The sequence below is a fragment of the Lipotes vexillifer genome, unplaced genomic scaffold, assembly GCF_000442215.2.
Source record: "Lipotes vexillifer unplaced genomic scaffold, Lipotes_vexillifer_v1.1 scaffold539, whole genome shotgun sequence".
Classification (NCBI taxonomy): Eukaryota; Metazoa; Chordata; class Mammalia; order Artiodactyla; family Lipotidae; genus Lipotes; species Lipotes vexillifer.
In genome coordinates this window covers 1,034,513-1,059,393 of record NW_006789542.1, presented here as the reverse complement: position 1 = coordinate 1,059,393, position 24,881 = coordinate 1,034,513, and the positions used below count along the sequence as shown (strand labels likewise).

The following is a 24,881-nucleotide window of genomic DNA, read 5'->3' as shown; positions in this document are numbered from 1 at the left end:
CGGCCTCTCACTGTTGTGGCCTCTCCCGTTGTGGAGCACAGGCTCCGGACGCGCAGGCTCAGCGGCCGTGGCTCACGGGCCCAGCCGCTCCGCGGCATGTGGTATCTTCCCGGACCAGAGCACAAACCTGTGTTTCCTGCATCGGCAGGTGGACTCTCAACTACTGCACCACCAAGGAAGCCTGACACTTGGTAAATTTGAAGGAAGTGACACCTGGTAGGGCAAAGGGAGCATTCATTCGGGGAGAGGGGCTGGTGACATCTGAAAGGAGTTGAGTCTCACAAGTAAGGGAGCTGACTGCCTTCGTCCCAACCTCAGAGCAGTCTCACTGGGAGCGGGTAGCTCTTACAGCTACATTAGTTACAAAACTGGTTTCTTTTTGACATTTACTGTATTTTAGTGATTTGGTTTTGGCATAATAGTCTTTAAAACATAATTTCCATGTATATGCATAAATATTGTTTAGTTTTTCTTACTGTTTTTACTTCAGAGCAAGCAGTATTGCTTTCTTTCCCCCTTCAAGAAGACAGAAAGCTTTTACAAAGGAAATTATAGAACTGTTTCTTAAATTAGAAACAACACATCAAGGATTCTTTTCCAATTCTTAGAGGGCTTGCTTTCTATTGGTATCTCCCAGCTGTCAGAGGCAATGTCAGACATAGCTGATTATCATATCAGATTCTGAACCTAACTGAATAAGTAGCTGTAAGAGGTGATCCTTTCAAACAAGCCTAGACCACATTGACACAGACATCCACACAGGATATGTGATGGTAGAATAAAAACAGTAAGTAAACCAGGATTGCAGGCAGTTACAGATTTACAGTAGTTTCTGATCAGTGGTGTTTTAGGGGTGGAGGCTGGGTTAGAGTGCCTTGGGCAGATGTTGAAGGAGGCTATTTACAAGAGACCCCTGCTTTGCTTATGTTGAGAGAAGGGGTTCGTTCTTTTTTAGTTGGTCTAAGTTTCATGACAAGTGGTATTTAAAGTTAGATTTTCGAGGTGTCTTGTGGTTTGTTGCTTTATTTTGTGCCTTGGGGCCTGTTTTTGTTTTTGAGAATGATGTTTCCTGGTTCTTAAATCAGATAGCTGCTTGTGGCTGTTTTTCTGTTTAGTCTCTTACTCAGCAAGCACTTGTCCTGTCTTCATTACTCAAATCTGATCAATATTCCAATGTCAAATATTCTTTTAGCACAAAGGTTATTGCAAGATTTATAAGAGCAAGGAGAGGTCTGGACTGCTTTGTACAACAAATGATGGCAATTATCAAGACAAATGAAAAAATTTAAGGGTGGGCAAACAGCCTTTTACCAGGGCAGTCAGAACAGAAGAGAGAATGGTTTGTATGTCAAATTTTATAAAAAGGATTTTTGAACCAGTAAATCATGTGTTAGTTTTGCAGCCTTGTCTGTTTTCTGCAAAGTTCAGGGCAAATGGGTACATTACGTTAGTTACTGATACATTGGACAGTAATTTTTTTTCAAAAATAGATTTTAGTTGAACATTTTACTCCAAAGAACTGCTGGTATGGTTTGCAGGCAGATGTGAAGGGAACGTACAGGTTTGCTAACTAGGGCAAAGAACCATCTTGATTTGTGCAGCCCTTCCCAAGGGGCTGAGAAAAAACCTCCACAACTTCTTGTGATCAGTAAGTTGCCAGCTGGTTGAGCAGTGCTGTGCATAAAACTAGTTTATATTGGATATTTTCTAGAAATCAAATCCTAGTGTAGAAAAGTCCAAAGTCTTAAAACAGAGATTCTATTTTACAGTTCTGTCACAACGCTGTTGTACACCTAAGTGTTGCTTAAACCTTGGAACCCTAGTTTAAGGGGAAAGAAACAGCTTAATGAGCTTTATGGGGTGGGGGCAGGAGGACTGAGGGTGGGAAAAGTCATCCTAGGAAGAGTGAGCAGCTTTTAAAAGGGCTTGGAGTTAAAAGTGGGGTGTGAAGGAAGGTGTTTAGAGCACAGTAATGAATTACAGTAAAAACAGTGGTTTGTGTTTCCAAAAATGTGTAGGTGTTGGTTTCTCCTACAAAGGTAGTTTTCTCTAGATCATGTTGCCTCTTCACTGCATTCTTTTTGATATGTTTGTTAATATTTTTTTTATTCTAAAGGCTCGTGAAGGAGAAATGACTGCAAAAGTAATAGATCTACAGACTCAACTTGAGGAGCTGCAGAAGAAATACCAGCAAAGGCTAGAGCAGGAGGAGAGCCCTGGCAATGATAAAGTGAGGGGAACTGGACTTGGCTCCATACGTTCCTTGAAAACATTGTCGTTTTCACTGGCTTGCCTAATACCTACCTACCTCATCTAATCCTAACAAAAGCCTTTCAAGAGGGAGATTCCTGCCTCTCTTTTATAGACAGTGAAACTGAGGTTCAAAGAGGTTAAATAAAATGTTGAAGTTCACACAATAAATATTCTATTGGGAATATAAAACCAATCTTCCAGACTTCAGAGCCTAGGGCGTTTCTGTGATACCTGTGCTTCTCAGTCTTTCCTATGGAGAGAACAGCAGAGGAGAGTTAACCTCATAGCCCTGGGGCAGAGCCAAAAATGGTCCATAGAAAGTATGATAATTTTAGATTTTTATATTTTGTGCTAAGAATTCATATAAATTTTACATTCTCTATAACAGCAGTCCCCAACCTTTTTGACACCAGGGACTGGTTTTGTGGAAGACAATTTTTCCATGGACCGGGGGGTGGGGTGGGGGGAGGATGGTTCAGGCGGTAATGTGAGTGATGGAGAGCGGCAGATGAAGTTTTGCTTGCTCACCTCCTGCTGTGAGGCCTGGTTCCTAAGAGGCTGTGGACCAGTCCACGGCCCGGGGGTTGGGGACCCCTGCTCTATAATATATCTTTATTTGTAGTTACATAAAAATGTTTTTAGTTGTCTACCTTTGAGAAAAACAATGTCTCCTTTTCTCCTTGGTTAACGGACCAGTTATAGATGCAATGGGATTATTTTGGAAAATTGCACTGGATTCAAAGAGATCTGGCACTCCATATCCAGGCTTTCTTTTTTTTTTTTTCCTTCCTTTTTTTTAATAATCCCAATCTTTAAGTAAAACTGATGCTATTAAAGGCCATGTTTACCTTATGGCTTCCTGTCCTGCTGGGCACCCCAACAAGTGCACACCCACAGGGCTTGTGGGCCCCCATTCAAGAATCTGGGCAGTGTACCGTGGTACATCTAAAATGTTCTCACTCATTTCAGTATGGTCTTCATAGCTCTGTCATGAGGGTCTTGGGAAAGGTGGACGCATTCATGGCTTCATCCTTTAGTTATAGAGGATTCATTACAGAAGTCAGTGACCAGAAAGCAATTTTCTAGACAACCAATTACATGGATCACTTTTCCAAAATGGAGAGAAGAGGACTTTATAAAAGGCTTTGCTGTGCTGTGCTGCTTGGTACATATATCTTGATTATTAGCAACGAGCAAAGCTGAGTAGACTCTTTCTCTCTTTCTTTACTAGCTACTAAGTTAGTTCTATTGTTTTAGGTGGGGTTTTTTTGCCATTTGGTCACAATATGAATATACTTGGTGCTATTAAATGTTGCTTCCTATGACCCAAATAAGTGTATTCTACTCTGTAACATGTTCTTTTCCTTAGTATCAAATTAAGTATTAATGTTGCATAAAGTGGCACTGAGGCCTGTGTCAAGATGCCATAGAGTATTGAAACATTATGAAATTAATATTCAGGAGGTCTTTTGAGTCCTTTACCTTGTAGCATAAGAAAGGAGAAACTATCCTTAACTTTTATTTCTACTCTAAAAAATATCTTTCTATTTTATTCTTTATGAATTTTTAATTCTTTTCCTTTTTGAGCATCTTTCGGTGCTTCTGGGGTATCTTGAACTACATGTCAGTGTTGAGTTCAATGAAAAATAATTTGTGATTATTGTGTAGAGTGGATTCCCAGAAATGGTCCTTTAGAATTTTCCTTAAAGGGCCCATATGCTATAAATAGATGATAATATGTTTAATTTTTTGAAATTGTACAAATAATAGATGAATACATTCTTGTTAAAAAAAAAAGTCAGGTAGTACAGAAGTATATAGATAAACCCTTCCTGGTGGGTACCTCCTTTTCCCAAGTGGTAATCATTGTTAGGAGTTTGGTGGGTGACGTTCCAGTCATTTTTCTTTGTGTTTACCTATCTTTATGTATATTTACATTTTAATAGTTTGTATAGCAACATAGACCAGGTTTAAAAGCAAATATTTAAAGTTGTCTCATCTCAAATCTAACCACTCTCTTAAGACTGTAACACTAAATTTGTTTCCTTGTAATTTCATATTGCTCCATTTTATTATTTCTTGTAGATTTTATTATATGCACTAATTTTTTTTTTCTTTTCCATTTTTAGGTAACAATTATGGAGCTACAGGTAAGACTAGTTTTTCGTTGAATTTGAGTGAGGGTAGTCCATTTTCAGGAGCATTCTGTACTTTAGGTTAAAACATAAAGAGACTTGTTCTCAGGAGAAATTTACCAAGCAGTATAGAAATGTGTCCAGGCAATGATGAAACCCATATGCGTCTCAGATCTGACTTCTTGTTCTTTCAGACACAACTAGCACAGAAGACTACTCTAATCAGTGATTCAAAGTTGAAAGAGCAAGAGTTCAGAGAACAGGTACAGGTCTAATTGGTGCCTTTTATTTTGAGATGACTTCCTTGATTTCTGTTAGTATGTTCTTGGAACTCATTTAGCTAGTTTTTAAAAAAGAACGGATTTAATACTCATTTATTAATTGACTTTGCAATCTTGTCTTACACAGGAAATTTTATTCCCAAACCTGAAGGTACTAGAGCATATCTTTATAAATTTGTGATCACGTATATTTAAACAACATTTGCATTCATATTATCTAGTTCCAGAACATTCCATCACCCCAAAAGGAAACCCCATACCCATTAAGCTGTCACTCCCTATTACCTCCTCCCCGCAGCCTCTCACAACCACAAATCTACTTTTTGTGTCTGTGGATTTACCTATTCTGAGTATTTTATGTAAATAGAATCATATTAATACATGAGTCTTTTTATTTTTTATTTATTTATTATTTATTTTATTTTGGCGGTACGCGGGCCTCTCACTGTTGTGGCCTCTCCCGTTGTGGAGCACAGGCTCTGGACGCACAGGCTCAGCGGCCATGGCTCACAGGCCTAGCTGCTCCATGGCATATGGGATCTTCCCGGACCGGGGCAAGAACCCGTGTCACCTGCATCGGCAGGCGGACTCTCAACCACTGCACCACCAGGGAAGCCCTAGCTTGATGTTTTTAAGGTTCATCCATGTTGCAGCATATATCAGTACCTCACTCCCTTTTTATGGCAGAGTAATATTTCATTATATAGATATACCACATTTTGTTAACTCATTCTTCAGTTGATGTATGTTTGAGTTGTTTCTACCTTCTGCCTCTTGTGAATAGTGCTGCTAGGAACATTGTTTACAAGTTTTTGTTTGAATACCTGTTTCCTTCTTTGGGTTATGTACTCAGGAGTGGGATTGCTAGATCATATGGTAATTATATGTTTAGCTTTTTGAAGACCCATCAAACGGTTTTACACTGTGGACACCATTTTACATTCTGACCACAAAGTATAAGAATTTCAACTTTTCCACATCTTCCCCAGCAAGTGTTTTGATTATAACTATCCTAGTTGGTATGAAGTGATATCTCATTATGGTTGTAATTTGTACTTCCCAAGTGACTATGATGTTGAGCATCTTATTATTTGTATATCTTCTTTGGAGCAGTATCCTTTGCTCATTTTTAAGTTGGGGCATTTGTTTTTTGTTGTTGTTGTATTGTAAATGTACTTTATATATTCTGGATATAAGTCCCTCATTAGATATATGATTTGCAAATGTTTTCTCCCATTCTGTGGGTTGTTTTTTCACTTTCTTGATAATGTCCTTTGAGGCACAAACAATTTTATATGTTTTTTTCTTTCGTTGTCTCTGCTTTTGGTGTCATATCTAAGAAACCATCTGTATTAATTTTTTTTGGCCTATATCCTGTATTCAGCATTAAGAAAATCTAATGGCTACAGCAGTCTTTTTTACATATGATTTCCATATGAATCTTATGATATGATTGGAATATTTGTTATTTTTAGATTCACAATTTAGAAGATCGTTTGAAGGAATATGAAAAGAATGTAAATGCAACAACTGTGGGGACACCTTACAAAGGTAGGAATGATCTCTCATCATGTTATCTATGGTTATCTTGTATTGGTGGACTTCTGGATGATTTTCATTTTTGTCTTTGCTAATCTCATTCTTTACAAGGAATATATTTTATCTTTGTAATTCACCAGTAACAACTAGTTTTATGGAAAGAATGGTAGTAATCTAAAACAAAATTAATGAGTATTTGTTGTAAAAAAAAAATGCTGCCATGTTTAAGTGAAACTGCAAGTTCCCACTTCATTCTCCACTCTCCAGCTGAACCTAGTTTACAGTTTACATATATTTTTCCAGACTCTTCTGTGTGTATCCAGACGTTTATGTAATCCACTATATGTACCCATACAAACTCAGAGTTACATATTTTAGATGCTTCTGTTTTTTACTATTACAATAATGCTGTAATTGCTATTTTTAAACCAGGATTTAAGGAGAAAATAATGCATAAAAATATTTATTTCAAGGTGGGGATGGATGATTTGGAAGTGTTACTCTGTTGACTTAAGTTATGTATGCCACTTACAAAGGATTCTAAAGATGAGCTTGAGTCTTTATGTAGTTGTTCCCTTGAAATAGTCATGACTTCAAATAATCTCTGAATAATCTAACAATTTCCCATTCTCAGTTTCACTGCCTCACTGCATTAAGAATAATTTTATTTTGCTAAATGTTTTGTAAACCTTTCTGCTTTTTCATAGAAGGCACTGGGGCATGAATCTAAGCCATTTCACATTCTTTTGTGTTTTTGAAAGCTCTTACTGTTGTGAAATAACATAAGACATTATACAGTTTTTAATTAAACAAGGACTTTCTTTAGATTCTTTCCAAAACACACTTCAAAAAGAAGAGAAAACCAACTTGGGAGTTTCCTATGGCTCATTGCAGAGAAAATTCCTGCTACAAAGACTGTTTGCCATAGCTAAGTCAACATATGTGATTCTTAGCATAGAACTGCTAAATCAGTGCCCAGCCGTGCATAGGAAATAGTATTGATTATTTTTTTTTTTTTTTTTTTTTTTTTTTTTTTTTTAGTTTCAACTTAAGAATTTCATACTTAATTTTCCTTTTTTCTCAGTTTTAAATTGTAAAATGAACACATATGTACAGTTTTTAAAATAACTGACACATATATAATACTAAGTATTAGGAACTGTTATAAAACACATTTTGTCTATCAGCTCATCTAATCCTGTCAACAATCCAAGCAGTCTGTTTGAATTTGCACATTAATCTCTTTGCTATGCTTTTAGATGTTTCTTGGTGCAGAAGGCTTTTCAGATTACCTAGTGTGCCATACTTCTGGAAATGGATGCAAGTATAGACTTCACATAATGCATAATTGTGAATTCATTCAAATTAAAGTTTGTCACAGTGTGACTTCATATACCTGAACTGTATTTATTCTTTAGTTTTAGATTGAAATGGAGCTTGATTAATAGATGAACTGTAAATTATATGACAGTCTTTTTAAGATGTTGAATCAAAGTATCTGAAAACCACTATATTGGCATTATTATTTCATGCATTTTCAAGTTATTTTATCTACCTTGTGTTTCAGAACTGTTTAGAAAACTTGATTTAAACTTCAGTGCTTTCAGGTTTGGAATACTAGAAAATCTAGAATACTATTCTGAGTTACTAAACTCTTAAACAAAATAAAAATGATCATTTTAGTCATTGTAGGCTCTCTGAAGCCAACCACTTAATATTTAGGAAAGAAATACCAGTTCTGAGGAATCTTTGTATTCCCTAGGTCTAGTCTTTTTTTTTTTGGTGGTACGCGGGCCTCTCACTCTTGTGGCCTCTCCCGTTGCGGAGCACAGGCTCCAGACGTGCAGGCTCAGCGGCCATGGCTCACGGGCCCAGCTGCTCCGCCGCACGTGGGATCCTCCCGGACTGGGGCACGAACCCGCGTCCCCTGCATCGGCAGGCGGACTCTCAACCACTGCGCCACCAGGGAAGCCCGCTTATCTGGTTTTGTCTTTACAGTTTGATCTGTTTTTTTTTTTTTATTTGACAGGTCGCAGTTTGTACCATACTGATGTCTCGCTCTTTGGAGAACCTACCGAGTTTGAGTATTTGCGAAAAGTGCTTTTTGAGTATATGATGGGTCGTGAGACTAAGGTATAAATCATGTCTGGTGATTTGGCATGTGGTTTAATTTAAAAGGAAATATGTCCCATTTTTAATTGATATATCAATTGATATTGATGTTGTATGTTTACTATTAGCAGACCATACATGCTGATAGTAGGCAATAGGTAATTTGTGTTATTGCTCTTTGTTTGCAAAAGTGAATTGTTATTGCTCTTGCTTATATTTGTTACATTTATAAAATATTAATTTAGAAAATACTGGTGGATGGTGCTAAAAAATAAAAATTTCATTAACTTAATACTTTGTGAAGCATGTGACTGTTCTTTTGACTTCAAATCTTAAAGGTAGGAGAATCGATGGAAACTATTTCATGGAGACGTGAGGATAGCGTGGCTAGTATTGGAAATGGTCCTAATTAAGAATGACTATGTAGGGATATTTAGAAATATTTTACTTTAGTCACTGTAAGTGACTTGCACACTTGCACATATGGAATATTGACCGTTTAAAAATAACCACACTGTGTAAGTAATAATGCTTGGTTAATTTGTTTTCTAGAATGTTAAATTTATTATAAGGTTCTTGAGTATAGAGTCTTGTCTTACTGTTATTTGTATCCCCAGCAGTGTTTTTAAAAGAGCCTTATATCAGACATTTTATAAATATATCTTTAATTGAATTGATTGCATTTAGGGAAATTCATGAGCCTTTTCTCAAAGTTTTTCATTTGAAGCAATTTCTATTTCTGATATGGTTTCAACTTTTTACCTTCATGAACTTTTACATTGTCCTTATATGTTGGCTGAGAATGGGATAATGAGTTTTCTAAGAAATTATTAGTGTTTTAATTTATGGGCCTGTGGGGGTTACTGAGTGCTAAACCAGTTCAGGAATTGATTTGGTAAATATATTTAAGACCTAAAAATTAGGACATAAAATCTCTTAAGAATGTTATGGGGACTTCTCTGGTGGCACAGTGGTTAAGAATCCACCTGCCAATGCAAGGGACATGGGTTCGAGCCCTGGTCCGGGAAGATCGCACATGCCACGGAGCAACTAAGCCCGTGCGCCACAACTACTGAGCCTGCGCTCTAGAGCCCACGAGCCACAACTGCTGAGCCCATGTGCCCCAACTACCGAAGCCCATGCGCCTAGAGCCCATGCTCCGCAGCAAGAGAAGCCACCACAGTGAGAAGCCCGCGCACCACAACAAAGAGTAGCCCCCACTTGCCACAACTAGAGAGAAGCCCGCATGCAGCAACGAAGACCCAACACAGCCAAATAAATAAATAAATAAAATAAATTTATTTAAAAAAAAAAAGAGGATGTTATGAATTGTAGATTCAGCTGAACACCAGGAGCTATAGGGCTAGAAGTCGTTTGAATCCTTGACACTATAGAAGTCTAATTTCACTGTATCAGATAGTTCAAATTAAAGTAATATCTAGTGTGACCCTGAACATGAATCATAGGCGGGATATATTAATTCACAGTAATTCAGTACCTTTTATTCTTTTTTTTGTTGTTTTGTTTTTTGTGTTTTATTTATGGTACGCAGGCCTCTCACCGTTTTGGGCTCTCCCGTTGTGGAGCACAGGCTCCGGATGCGCAGGCTCAGCGGCCATGGCTCATGGGCCCAGCCGCTCCGCGGCATGTGGGATCTTCCCAGACCGGGGCACGAACCCGTGTCCCCTGCATCAGCAGGCAGACTCTCAACCACTGCGCCACCAGGGAAGCCCCAGTACCTTTTATTCTTAAGGACTTTTTTTTTTTTTTTAATTCAGAGGATAGCTAAAACTCATTTTCTCCTTATCTTTAAAAAACAAAGCCAGTGAAATGTAACTTTCTCTTACTATGCCCTGATTGGATAGCAGCCTGTATTTGAGGTGGGATAGATAGTCTAAAGTTACCTTGTTATTGCAGGGAAGGGGGAAAAGCATTTCTTTATGAAAAGTAGCCTCTCGGGAACTTCAGCTACTCTGGTTTATTCGTTGAGTCTAAAGCTATCATCCCAGAGTTGTTGCTAAATAAATTATTTAGTCTTTTCTCGATCTGCAAAATGAAGAGAGTGTGACTGCCTCAGCCTGTGTCTTTTGGATGTTGTGAGCCTGTGTGGGGTGAGATCCCTACAGAGTTTGAGTCCTGGAGAAAGGCCCAGCCCAGCATGAGATACGTTCTGGGGTGGTACCAGTTCAGCCAGGTCTCAGGGCTCTGCATTTCCTCCTAGGCTTTGACTTGGGAGACAGCTAGAAGGGACGCTCTTGAAGCTTGGGCAGCCCCAGCTAAACACATGGCTGGGAATCTGTGTTGAGGCGGCTCTCTTTATCTTCAGCATTCAGTGTGCTTTTCTGGTTACCAAGACTGAGTAGTCTTTTATTCTGCCGTCACATTTTATAAGTCAGTATTGAAAACTGGCAGTAGATATTCAGTTTAATTTACTTCATATTTATTGAGCACTTACTGTATGTGGTCCTTTGTTTATCACCATGATGGATAAGGAGATGAAAATTGGCACCATCCCTAACTTGAAGGTGTTTACCATATAGTGAGAAAGTAGAGCTGTTTACTAAGCCCAGTGTGATGCAGACTGTAGCACAGTGTCCTCATGTTTACTTGTGGGAAGGTCAAGGACATCATGGAGGAGATGTATATACAGGCCTTTACAAGGGGGCAGAGATTTTGATAGATGAGCTCAGACAGGAGGAAAGCCCAGACAGAAAGTCCAAGACAGGAAATTGAGTGTGGGCTTTGGAATGACAAGTAGTCCGCTCCAACTAAAATACCAGCTCTATGAGGTGGAAGTGACTCTGCTTAGGGCTGCAGGGTGTGGAGGGCCTGGAGTGTTCTCAGAGTTTTACCTGTAGGTTGTTGGGGGGTAGCCCTGAAATTTTTTGAGCAGGGGTTGACAGAATCAGAGCTATTTTTAGACATTTGTTGATTTGCCTAATTTCCATACATTCACAGAGAATTTGAAATGGAGACCAGGTTGTGGTTTTAGAACAAGCCAGAGTATATTGTGGCCTTTGTGATTTGATCACCATCTGCCGTTGTTTCTTGTCCAGTAAGATCTGTATGTCATCCCACCTGTCTTTCTTCATCTGCTTTTGCACACAGTGTTCCCTATTTGATGAAGCAGATGATTTTTTTTAAGACCACATATGTGATACACATTCTTATAGTACGAAGTTAAGTAAACTCCCCTTCTTTCTTCTGTCCTTGCACTTTCTTTTTCTTGGGTTTTGAGCCTCCATGCTATTTTTGATGCTTAAATTCAGCCTGTTCTCCTTTTCAATAGAAAGTGTTTCTCATTCTACCCTTTACTGACTCTCCCTAAAGAAAACATGGCAGGAGAGGCCACTTCTAAACCAGGTGGCTCATTTGAACTTTTCCTTACTTCCCAGGACCTAAGGATATTGTACGTAGAGTAGACAGTCTGATTTCTTTCCCAAGATTCAGCAGAGAGCCTGTGCTTTCCATTAAAGTGTTTTCTGACAAGCCAGGGAAGAGCTTTTCAGTCTTTACTAGGTAATCAACTGCAAATGCTGCATCAGTGATGAATTTAGAGGTGGGTTTCCCATTTAACATTGTCTAGAAGTGTGAAGAGGCAACTAGCCACATTTGGATTTATTTTTTGTTTTGTTTTGTTTTTGTTTTGACAGACATGTTTGTGCATAGATGTGCACTATGCTGTTTCATAGTGAATATAAATGGGCTTTTGGGTTTCTGAACTTGTTAAGCTATTGAAATTAATGTTCCCAATAATTGTGAATCCTTGAATTTTAGATTTTTGGTACTTCCTAAAAACAGTCTTCATAGATAGTATACCAGAAACCATTTAAAATTTCCAGAGTGCTAATAAAAAGAATATTGAAATAGTTGCTACTTCATATTTCTCTTCCCATTTCTTGCCACATATATGCTTGGTTTCTAGACTTCAGTTTAGCACAGAAGATTCTGTTCTATCTAGGCAATACAATTTAAAGGATGAGGAAGGAAGGAGGGCTGAAACTAAAATCTTGCTCTTTGTGGGGTTTGTGGTTGAGGAATAGTATTAGTTGATCTGCTAGTTGAAATAAGTATTAGAAATATGTAAAGTGCCTTGCCTAGGCTTAGCACATAATAAGAATTTTTTAAAATGTTAGTTCTTTTCCTTCCTGGAAATAATTATACATTTTTTCTAATGATGTATGTTCCTAAAAGTTTAGTTAACTCTATTATGTCATCTTTTGCTCAGTGACCTTCTGTAGTCACACACTCTTCCCCGCCCTGCCATACACACACACAGACTTCTAACTATGAACAAAGAATGTTAGAGTCAGCTTTCTGGTGAGCCTCCCATCCTCTGTAGCACTACAGTAAGTAGTACTACTACTAATCGTCAGGAGAGCACTAGTACCTGAATTTGTATGTAAGCACTGAACTTGTTATCCTACTTATTTCATAAGTGGTATCTTCTTTCCTCTCTGTCTCCCTCAAACCATCTCATCTTGATACAAAATAGGGAATTTCAACCTTTGAGGAGAATTTTCCACGAGCTTATGGGTGACAGTCTGACTTACGGTATATTTATTGAGATCTGCACAGTTTATGATCTTGTTTGCAAGCCACCATGTGTAATGTTTTGATTCATCCTGTTTTCTACCAAACAAAACATCTTGTGTTTATTTAAAATGTAATTTGTATTTCTATTAGGCTGATGTGCTGCATGTATTAAAAAGTACTTATAAGCATGTTCATGTTCATGCAGTAGCCCGTGTTTATGAGATATATGATGTGATTTAGTTCAAGCTGAACTTGGGAGTCTCTAAATCTGATTGTTTAGAGCATATGTTTTGGCAATACATCACTTACTAGGTAGATTTCTGCAAATAAAAAGCCTTATAAAATGAATAATAAAGTTTCATTTTAATAAGACAGAGGGCCAAGAGCATTAGAACTGTATATAGCTTCATGCTATTGTAAATACATCTTCTTAAAATAATATCAACCCAGACCTTGTGAGGGATCCTTTCAAATTGAAATTCTAGCATTGGCTGTTATTTCCTTGACCAATACCTTCACATCATACTTCTTTGGTCGTGGCTTCCATTGAGAGCACTAAAGAATTCCACCAGCAGAACATGTCAGAATGGGGTGAGACCCATTTGCTCCACTGTCTAGTGATTTTCTCTTGTCTTTTTTGTAGACCATGGCAAAGGTTATAACCACTGTACTGAAGTTCCCTGATGATCAGACTCAGAAAATTTTGGAAAGAGAAGATGCTCGGCTCATGGTAAGCTTTAAGAATAGGCTACAGATAGAAGACAACTTTATCTCATCTGTTTACATTCTGTCTCATTTACAGAGACTTTGAGTTGGTAAGAGAAATTTAAAAGTTTTCATCTTTATTGTACTATAGCCTGAAAAATGAGAGTGAAACTACATTAAGAAAATTAAACTGAGGGCAGATCTGAATGGATGCTCTCAAGGAAAGAACAGTCTTATTTAATAGTATATATGAGGTTGACACCAGTATGTGCTATATGAGATTTCTGGAACTTGGGCTGTTTATGGGAAGGATGGAAAAGGCATTTGTTCTGGTATATCCAGTAATAATTTTTTTGTAGATTACAATTCCTTATTCTACTTCACTTGATTTCTAAATACAATAATTCTGAGTATAAGGGTTTAAGCATTTTTTGAGCTTTTGACATATACCCTGCAAGGCAAATGTAGATAACTGAATTCTTAGAAACCTTTGTGTCAAGTCAGCTGTGACTGAAATGAAACAAACACACACTTCATAAATTATGCAAAATTCCCTTTGCCTAACTTCTTTTTGTGTGAACCAATAATACAGTAAGAAGATCCATTCTAAGCATAGTTTGAAATTTGTGCTGTTTTCCTGTCTGGCCCTTAGCTGTCTCTTTCTGCTTCCTTTTCTTGTCTTGCTAATAGCCTGTAGCTCTTCCACATCTTCCCCCCAATTTCTTTACCTATTTCATGATCCCAGTACTGCTGTTTTTTTCCACTCTCCTATTTAAATCAAACAAAGATCTACTCTTTAGTGATGGGTTAGCCCATGTCTGAGTATCTCCAGTAAGAAGGACTAAGTCAATAAGTAATTACCCTTAAGAATCCTATCTTAGCTCTACAGACTGTGTGTTTCTTACAAAAATTCTGGCTTATCTTGATCCCAAGTCTCCCTTTCTGTTGTGGTCACCAACCTGTTCTGGTTCTAACCCATGGAACTCAACCAAGAACCCACAGATGGCCTGGATGGAGGGCTTTTACCTTCCAGGCTAAATAACCCCAGCACTTATCAGCCATCTATGAAGTTCCTCTCCTTTGACCCATTGCATGTTCTGACCTCTTTCTGGCTTCCTCTAAGGTCATCCCAGCATCCCTGACTTTTGTCCCCATACTCCATTGTATACTGTATTATTTATCTATTGTATATTTTCTGGGACAGTTGCAGTTATTTTGGTTAGCCTTTGTTTTTTTTGGTGAAGCATTTCTCTATGGTATCTAGTGGTCTGAAAAATATTGTCATACCTCTGTAGTTATTTCTGGTTATAGATTTTTTTTTTTTTTTTTTTTTTTTTGGCGGTACGTGGGCCTCTCACTGCCGTGGCCTCTCCCGCTGTGGAGCACAGGCTCCGGACGCGCAGGCTCAGCGGCCATGGCTCACGGTCCCAGCCGCTCCGCGGCACATGGGATCCTCCCGGACCAGGGCACAAACCCGCGTCCCCTGCATCGGCAGGCGGACCCTCAACCACTGCGCCACCAGGGAAGCCCTATAGATATTTTTGATAAAGAAGTATGTAACTATAATGTATGCCCTTCATCAGTAGAGAGAATGTTGTTTTAAATTATAGCAAAACATCCAATTCTATAATCTATAGTCCACTCAGCGTGGTTTTCCTCTTCACTGAGTAAACAACTGTCTTTGTGAAAATAAAAATCTCCAATGCAGTTTGAGCCCATTGATACAGTTCTGTCATTATAGTCCAGTTTAAGAAAATATTTTAAAATGATGGATGTAAATAGAAAGCTTTTATTATCTTTGTTCATTCTCCTGTAGCCTCTTTTTTATCTTGATGTTGGGATATAGCCAACCTCTCATCTTACTGTTGGGCTACATTTTGTCAGGATTTAGAATATAGTATAGACTCATCCTAAGTCACTGCTTTGGCAAATGTGGTAGCCCCCCCCCCCCCCCCCCCCCCACATACAGCCTTAGATTGGTTTGTCTTGAAGGAAACTAATCGAATTGATTACATGTAAATAGTGAACCATCTAAAAACCTTTTAAGGTGGATGGAAAAGTTTCTTTCTTAAGGTTTTTTTGTTTGTTTGTTTGTTGGTTTTTTTTACGGTATGCGGGCCTCTCACTGTTGCGGCCTCTCCCGTTGCAGAGCACAGGCTCCAGACGCGCAGACTCAGCAGCCATGGCTCATGGGCCCAGCCGCTCCGCGGCATGTGGGATCTCCCCGGACCAGGGTACGAACCCGTGTCCTCTGCATCGGCAGGCGGACTCTCAACCGCTGCGCCACCAGGGAAGCCCTCTTAAGTTTTATTAAAAAGAAATCTTTGAAAAACTTTACACTCTTCTTTTGTGAATAAAATGGTATTCATTCTAGATAGGGATGAAGTGGTGACTGACTTCCTGAAATAATCCTTCCTTATCCCAGAGGCTGACCTGCCCAGAAAGAAAGTCCCCCTCTTTCCACTACTTTTTTTTTTTCCACTACTATTTTAAGCAGAGTCTTATCCATCATTATCTTTTGCTTAATGAATGAGTTCAGTTGACAGTCACCTACTTCTCTTCTGTTGGGTTGGCCAAAAAGTTTGTTTGGTTTTTTTCTGTAACATCTTACTTGTTATGGCAAATGTAGGAGAATTGAAGACATGGACGATACGATTGTTGCCCTTGTGAAACCTTTAATTTTAGGGGGAAGGGGTAGCATCCATCCATTCATACATGAATAAAAGATATGCTTAAGTAATGTAATTCAAATAATAAAAATAGATGCTTAGGAATGATGAACTGAGTTATAGTGAGCGTGAAGTGAGGGAGATCCCAAAGATGATTTATCAATTTGAGTCACCTTTTGTCAGCATAAAGAGATTTTTGGTACAAGATAGAGTGACTCATGATTGTTTCCTTATTGGGTGGAAAATTAAGATTACTGTTGATTGAGAAAGTTGAAACATAAGTCACATTTGCCTTAAGATTGCTGTCATTCATAAAATAAGTGGTAAGAATCATTGTCTTTGAACAAGCCTCTTAAAGAAATTATAACTTGTTTCATACCCCAATGAACTGTAGCTGATTAGAACAAAACACTGCTAAGAATAGTGACTTCTCTTTTTCTATGGAAGTATCCAATAGAAAGATACCTATATGTGTAGAAAGCAGAGCTTTTTAGGGTTTTATTAAATAATTGTTTAAAAGCAATTTAGTCACATTAGTTTTAAATATATGTTCCAGATGGACCATTTCTGTAATTTGTTGTAACCGCAGCTACAGTTTCCCCGCTATTAAAAATCAACAGTATTGGGCTTCCCTGGTGGTGCAGTGGTTGAGAATCTGCGTGCCAATGCAGGGGACATGGGTTCGAGCCCTGGTCTGGGAAGATCCCACATGCCGCGGAGCAACTGGGCCTGTGAGCCACAACTACTGAGCCTGCGCTTCTGGAGCCTGTGCTCCGCAACAAGAGAGGCCACGATAGTGAGAGGCCCGTGCACCGAGATTAAGAGTGGCCCCCGCTCGCCGCAACTAGAGAAAGCCCTCGCACAGAAACAAAGACCCAGCACAGCCAAAAATAAATTAATTAGGGCTTCCCTGGTGGCGCAGTGCTTGAGAGTCCGCCTGCCGATGCAGGAGACGCGGGTTCGTGCCCCGTTTCGGGAGGATCCCGCATGCCGCGGAGCGGCTGGGCCCGTGAGCCATGGCCACTGAGCCTGCGCGTCCGGAGCCTGTGCTCCGCAAATGGGAGAGGCCACAACAGTGAGAGGCCCGTATAACGCAAGAAAAAAAAAAAAGAAGAAATTAATTAATTAATTAATCTTAAAAAAAAAATCAACAGTATTGACTATTTTGTTATTTTAGGTTTGGGGGCTACAAAGCTAGTATAAGTAAACCAAACAAACCCCGTCATATTGCAGAGCTCCCTCCCCTGTCGGTTAGTATTTGGGATGCTTGAGACAGTGTGGATTGCACTTTTTGCTGAGAGTATGCAGCCACATCAGCATTTACGTTATTTAGCAGGTATGAGAGGAGGAATACTTTCTAAAAACTTTGCTTTATGACCCTAATGATTATATGTTTGCTTTGTGGCATTGATCGAAAACTGTCCATGACTGCTGGTAAGGTATTTTTCAGTATGTCCCCTCTTTACCGTATCTCCCCTCTCCTTAGTGACTTTTGTACTGTTTATTTGAAAAACCCCACTACAGAATACAACAGTTATTATTTAACAAGTGGTTGCAGAATTTAACCTAATTTGAAGAATGTATTTCATAGATGAGAAACCATTATCTGTAAAGTAAGAGTAAATTATAGAGCATAAGTAAAGTCTGGTTTATTTGAGGGTCACAATATGTAGAGAAGGAATCCTAGTCCTTCATTTGACAAGTCTCAGAGCCTCTGTTTCTTCACAAAACTAACGTTATCTTGTTAGGATTGTTGGAGAACCAAAGTACGTATAGTGCCCGCACTGGGGTTTTGTGATCATGGTGGGGCTGGTGGTGGTGGTTCCTGAGCCACATGTAGTGATGAGTAGAACGAGTCTTTCCTAGAAGGTGAGACTGGAAAGGTAAACCAATAATGTGTGTAAGATAAACCATGAAAGACCTCACTACAACAGTCAGGTCACTTTATAGGAATGGAACCAGCTCAAAACATGTCCCATCTCCAGTTTCAGTACCTCTGAGTGCCACCACATGCAGCTTTGCTTGGTGAGAGCTAGCCCTCAACAGCTCAGCCCCTGTGTAACTTTGAGCAAACCTTTTTCATGTTTCTGGCCCTTATTGGTAAAACAAGTATGTTGGATTATTCTATCTCTAAGGTTTCTTTTCCTCTAAAGTATTAAGTTAGTTGTAAATTTTAAAGTTTTAGATTTCATTCAAGTGGGAAAAAATTGTCTTACATGCAGCAGGCAGAAGTTACAGAAAGTGCACATACCAAATGCACATACCTTTGTGTTCCCTAGAGCAGCCTCTTCCCTCCTCTCAGTTTTTAGCTTATTGTGCCTGGTTTGTGATGGTTTAGGTAGTGTAAATGGCAAGAGTAGACTGGATGTTTGGGTTTCAGGGTGCGAGCAAGAGTGAATACGAAAGTCTTTTTTTTAAAAATTAATTAATTTATTTTTGGCTGTGTGGGGTCTTTGTTGCTGCACGTGGGCTTTCTCTGGTTTTGGCGAGCGGGGCGGGGGCTACTCTTTGTTGCGGTGCATGGGCTTCTCATTGCGGTGGCTTCTTTTGTTGTGGAGCACGAGCTCTAGGCACACAGGCTTCAATAGTTGCGGCATGTGGGCTCAGTAGTTGTGGCACTTGGGCTCTAGAACGCAGGCTCAGTAGTCGTGGCGCACGAGCTTAGTTGCTCCGGGGCATGTGGGATCTTCCTGGAACAGGGCTCGAACCCGTGTTCCCTGCATTGGCAGGCAGATTCTTAACCACCACGCCACCAGGGAAGTCCCAATACGGAAGTCTTTAGCTTGTCTAATTGAATAAGACTGCCCTGGAAGTACACCATCAGACTTTTTTTTTTTTTAAAGAAAGTGTTATTTATTTATAATTACAGTAAGAAAGTTTATTTTAATCAGGTGCTAAATCATCTCTTGGAATTGAGAGGTTCTTTTGTTATATAGAAATCTCTTTCAAAATGTGTTTCTAGGAATATACTTTTCTCTTTAGAGTGTTAGCAAACTTAATGACACGTTTAAACTGGATGGCTATTTTCTTGATGACTCCATTAAAAGAAAATTGTTCTATTCTGATGAGAAAGATTAGGCTTGTTTTCATTTCTCATCCACTCTGGTCATTTTTAAAGGTTGATCTTCTCTTGATTTTGTTATTGCTTTGTTTTCATGCTGATCCTTTGTGTTGTGTCAAGTTCTTGATCAGTCCTTACCCTAGACCAGTCTTGTACTTAAGTTAATGTTTCTGACTTCTCTCCTTTTGGCTGAAATTTTAAGAATCTCTTCCAGATTAATAAAATCGTCAGAACTTTTCAGCATCGTTAGGTATAAAAGTTCTCCATTCTAGTTGAGGTTTACCTTTCCGTTTGTGTGGTCTCAGTAGATGCATGCAAGGTGGATTCAGGAAACAAACGCACATAAAAATGATGCATAGTGAAAAACACTGCACGTGTTAAACATATATTTGTTATCTTAAAAGTGGTTTTACCTCTTGATATTGTTAGAATTACATGCTGTGTGATCGTTGCGAAAAAACATTGCAGGCAGTTCAGAAACATTACGTAGAAGGGGAGATCTTCATGATTTTCAGCCTCCCAGCTGTCTCCACCTTGCCAAGGTCATGTTTGCTAATGGTGTGGTGAACGTCCCCCAGCTTTATAATTATGTATTTATAATTATTCCTTTATCATTTAAGTATTTTATTTTATAAAAATGAGAGTATGCAACGGCTTGCTTTTTTCACTTATTTTTATATAATTCCACCTCATTACAAACTGATTTACCTTATTCTTTGATTGGTTGATTATATGGATGTCGTACAGCTGAGTTCATCAATTTCCTATCCATGGACACTTAGATTATTTCAGTTTTTCAGTACTTAACAAGCATAGACACAGGGAGCATACATATATTTCACATGCCTTTGCCAGTTTTCCAATAGGATGTTAGCCTTATTGTGTTGTGTGTTGCAGATATTTTCTACTTTGTCTTTTGATCTTGCTGTTCCTTACTAACTGTACATTAAATATAAAAGATAAATAAAATGATGCTTCTGAGGTTGGTTACACTAAGAAGAGACTCAGATTTTATAAACAACTGTTTTTGCTGATGCTGTTTTAAAGCAAATCAGGAAGCTAATTAATAATCTTGGTTTATGACCATGTTAAATAGGACATAGAATTTATTTAAGGAGGTTGCTATAGTAAAAGTGTGTTTGCAGAGATTGGGTCCCCTTGAATAGAAACTTTGGTTTGGCTTATCATTCCTGAAACCATTCCTGATATACTGTTGATATACAAGAGTTATTCATTGATAAAACTGACATATTTTAGGAATGATGATTCAACATATAGACACACTGTATTTACATTCATCAACATTTCCCCCCAGATTTTTGGTGGTAAATTGAAATTATGTAAATCAGATTGTAATGTGTGCTTTAATGGAATTATGAAAGAAATCCTTTTATAAATCAAATAATCAGGACTTAATTATGTCTAGCATATAAATATGTACTTGAGGTGTAAAGTACATCTTTAATTGTGTTGTTTAAACTTTTAAATTAAAGTTCCAAGTAAAATCTCCACTACATAGTGTTATATTTACTTAGGATGGAAGGGAGCTATTACAGATTCCTAAGCCTATCCTCCCTTGATTTGGGGAGATGTGAGAAAAATTTAAGTACATTCTGTTTAATCCTTTGAAGTTCATATACACATATAATCTCTGTGTTATGTTGTCTTAAAACTAATCCAATAAGCTTTTTTTCTTCCTGGCTTTGTAGTATACTTCACCTCGCAGTGGTATCTTCTGAGTAAACCGTCAGTCTGTGCTTAGTTAGCATGTGGTGAGTGAAGAAATAATATGTCTTTTGTCTTTTCTGCAAAAATTAAATGTATTGCATGATACTAACCATTATGCTGGAGTTCTTTTGCTCTTTTGTTTAATGAAAATATGATTATGCTATGGGTTAATATAGGGATTTTCTGTTAATTTTGCTTTATAGATTAATAATATATAGATTAATAATCACCACCAGTAAATGTTACATAATTCTAGGAAATTTTAGTTCTTTCATCAGTAGTTGAAAGTTTCAGAATTGGTCTTTGAAATTTTGCTAAAGAATCCAAAAAAGTCTTTATGTATTTTACATTCCTTTTTGTTTTTTATTTCTCAAGAATAGTCTTTGAAGTTAATAAAGATTGTGAGAGAAAAATGAAAAATCATTTTCTAGATAAAAGTGATGTATTTCACGAATCCAGAATGTAAAATATTGTAAAGCCTTCTTAGAGTCAAGGCTAATCTGAAATAATGAGCACTAGTAAAATTGATTTTAAAATAAACGGCAGTTTTATTAGTTCCTGGGATCATGCAGTATAACGAAGTAGCACATTTGTCCTGAGGAGGAGACCCTTAGGCAGCCCTGCTGTAATTGAATGTGGCTGTTTCTAATTAACATATTATTACAATGATGGGGAGGCGTCTGAAATGTTTGGACACAGTTGGCTGTCCTCACATTTAAACACCCCTCCCATCACCTCCACGTATTATCCATGCTGTTAGTGTGATTTAGCACCCCTAAAACTTTAGGGTACGTCTTTACCTCAGACTTTGCAAGAATTTCCACAAGTGACAAATAAGATGGATCACAATCTATAGAACTTAATGATAATTAAAGTTTCTCTGATTATTAAGCTAGTGTTCAACTAACAGTATCAAGTTTTAAAATGTTAATATATAGCATTTTTTAACGTTTTTGCTTTAAATATCCTTTCTGCCTACATTTGAATCTCATTTTTATTTTTAATGTCAGTTGCCTTAGTGATTATCTAAAACTGTCATTAGTCTTGTAAATCCCAAATCTAATTCAATAAGTCTTAACATTTACCTTTGTTTATAATATTATAAATACTGTATCATGCTTGTTATTGCATTTAAATAGTATCATTTATCACTTGAAAGGTATACTCTGTAGCATTTCCATCGATTGATTTTCTCCTCAGCTTTTTGAAAATTTTCAAACAAGATTTGTAAAAATAGTACAATGAACATCCATATACCCTCCACCTACATTTACCAGTTATTAACATTTTGCCAAATTTTCTCACTTGCTCTCACTCTTGCTTTCTCCCCATATATATTTTTCCCTCTGTGACGTTTGACAGTTGCTTGCAAACATGGTGCTTGCAAGCATTTGACAGTTACTTGCAAACATAAACTAAATACTTCACCAAGTATCTTTAAGAACAAGGGCCTTTTCCTACATACTCACAATACAGTTAGGACTCTCAGGAAATTTAATATTAACACAATGCTCTTATCTAATATATAGTAAATATCCACATTTTCCCATTTTTCCAAATAATGTCTCATAATTTTTAAAATTCCAGGATCCATTGAAAGATTGCACATCGCATTTTGTCGTCATGTTATTCAGGTCTGTTTTGAACTAGAAAAGTTCTCCCAGCCTTTTTTGGGTCTCTCGTGACATTGACATTGTGCAGCATTATTGAGTCATGCATGAACTTCTTTTCCTGCAACAGTGCAGCTAACGTTTGAAAGTAATAACTGCCAAAGGGTTTTAAATGTCATAGGAGATCTTTTTCTTATCTTCTGTACGTTTCTAGGACTAACATGAGTGTTGAACAAGTTTTATAAATAGTAAACTCTTGGAGATAGATCATGAGTGGTGGATTATACTGTTCATTTACAAGTTGAGAAGACCTTGATACTCTCTCTAGAACTAAAATATATTTGAAAAGTTTGTCTCTATTACTTAATCTTTTTTGGTATTTTATTTTTATGCATTTTTAACCTCATACTTGATTTGACCACTGGCTTTTAGCATCTTAATTAGAGAAACCTTTTTAGGAAGGTTTAGTATCATGTTTCATAGCAGATTACGGTTTTAAAATTAAGTTTGTTAATTTCACGAGGCATACATAGCTTTTTCACACCAAAATGCTGTTATCCTCTGCCACCATGCCTGGCATCCTGGGAGAACTGCAATATGTAGAAAAATCATTACGTTAGGGAAAAAGGAAGAACCTTTTGTCCTCTTAAATCCAGTCTGCGTTCTTGTGAGATTCTGCCATGTCAGCACGTTTACTCCTGGCTTTCTCCAATCATGACCTGGTAGCCTTCAATATGTGCTGAAAGGTTGCAGTTCCAGAATTCACTTAAAAATACTGCTTTCCAGGACTGCTGACTAAAAGGTCATTCCATGAACAGTAATTTTTAGAAGATTCCTTTAGGATTTAATACTTAGAATATTTCTGCTTCAGTCCTCAGACCATAGAATATAATCATGATATAATTTTACTTTAATTTGAAAAACTAAATCTCACGAAAGTTAGCTTTAAAAGGTTTTTCTTTCTCCCTCCCTCCCTCCCTCCCTCCTTCCTTCCTTTCTTTTTAAATTTTTATTGGAGTATAGTTGCTTTACAATGTTGTGTTAGTTTCAGGTATACAGCAAAGTGAATCAGTTACACAGATACATATATCCCCTCTTTTTCAGATTTCCTTCCCATTTAGGTCACTACAGAGCATTGAGTAGAGCTCCCTGTGGTATACAGTAGGTTCTTGTTAGGTATCTATTTTATACATAGTAGTATACATATGTCATTTTCTTTCTTTATCCTCACCCTTTTTCTTTTCCAGTCATGGCTCCGGCCTTCATCTTGAAGAAGTGGGGAGAGTGATGTTGGGCAGGCCTGGAAAACTGTGCACGTTTGCTGTTCTTAGAGAACGAAGCTGTTATTCAGGGCCCCTCATGTAGCCAGAAGACCAAGAAAAATCTGACATTGGCCACAGAAAGATTGCAGACTGCCTTTAAAATAGATTATATCAGTGGAGAAACGGTGATCGTTTTTTGGGGGGGGGGATTCTTCAGTTTTTCTGTTGGGAAGAGTTTTGTGTTGTTTAAAAGATACTTTGAATAACTTAACCTGATTTATGGGCTCATTTAATGTTCCTTTCTTCCATTCTTTTTGTCCCTCTTTTTAAAGAACTGCTTGCCTTTCCTATTTATTTTTAGGGTGATTTTTTTAAACGACTTGTGCAATACATTTTGAGGTGGAACTTAGTGGACTTTTTCCTGATATATTAGAGCGTTTAATTGACTATTTTATCCAGATTGATTTGTTGAATATTTGCTAAAGACTAGTTCTTTAAGCTATGACATGATAAATCCAAATGGCACAGTACCTCATTGTTTACTTAGCTTTTGTACTTATATTTTTCAGAGGAAAAAATACTACTGTAAATTGTAAATAGTCAATACATAACTATCGTATGCAAATCTGTGACTGTTGGCAATGTCATCTCAGAAGAACAGATAAATAAAGTTTATTTACTATATAAAATGTGCTTATTGTGTTCTTTCCTAAATTGAAATCTATTTCAAAATAGTTAAGAATTTATGTTGTATCTGGGTGAATATAATGAGGAACTATTTGTCAAGAGAGCTGAATGGCTAAGCATTTGGAAATTTTTTTTTTTTTTTTGCGGTATGTGGGCCTCTCACTGTTGTGGCCTCTCCCGTTGCAGAGCACAGGCTCCGGACGCGCAGGCTCAGCGGCCATGGCTCACAGGCCCAGCCGCTCCTTGGCATGTGGGATCTTCCCGGACCGAGGCACGAACCCGTGTCCCCTGCATTGGCAGGCG

The 24,881-nt window shown here is 37.9% G+C and overlaps 1 protein-coding gene across 2 annotated transcripts in view; it reads left to right on the top strand.

The window, feature by feature from the left end:
• The window catches only part of GOLGA4 (golgin A4), a 107,121-nt gene extending 82,543 nt beyond the window's left edge, over positions 1-24,578 (top strand). Inside the window, exons 17-24 of one of the 2 annotated variants that reach the window (XM_007462696.1) lie at positions 2,117-2,230; positions 4,383-4,403; positions 4,583-4,651; positions 6,145-6,220; positions 8,238-8,341; positions 13,500-13,586; positions 21,001-21,063; positions 23,877-24,517. In XM_007462696.1, coding sequence (XP_007462758.1) covers positions 2,117-2,230; positions 4,383-4,403; positions 4,583-4,651; positions 6,145-6,220; positions 8,238-8,341; positions 13,500-13,586; positions 21,001-21,030 — 501 coding nt within the window. In that variant the 3' untranslated portion in view covers positions 21,031-21,063; positions 23,877-24,517. Of the gene's footprint in view, positions 1-2,116; positions 2,231-4,382; positions 4,404-4,582; positions 4,652-6,144; positions 6,221-8,237; positions 8,342-13,499; positions 13,587-21,000; positions 21,064-23,876 lie in introns of both variants that reach the window. The other variant, XM_007462695.1, reaches the window with a different exon arrangement.
• Positions 24,579-24,881: the final 303 nt, after the last annotated feature.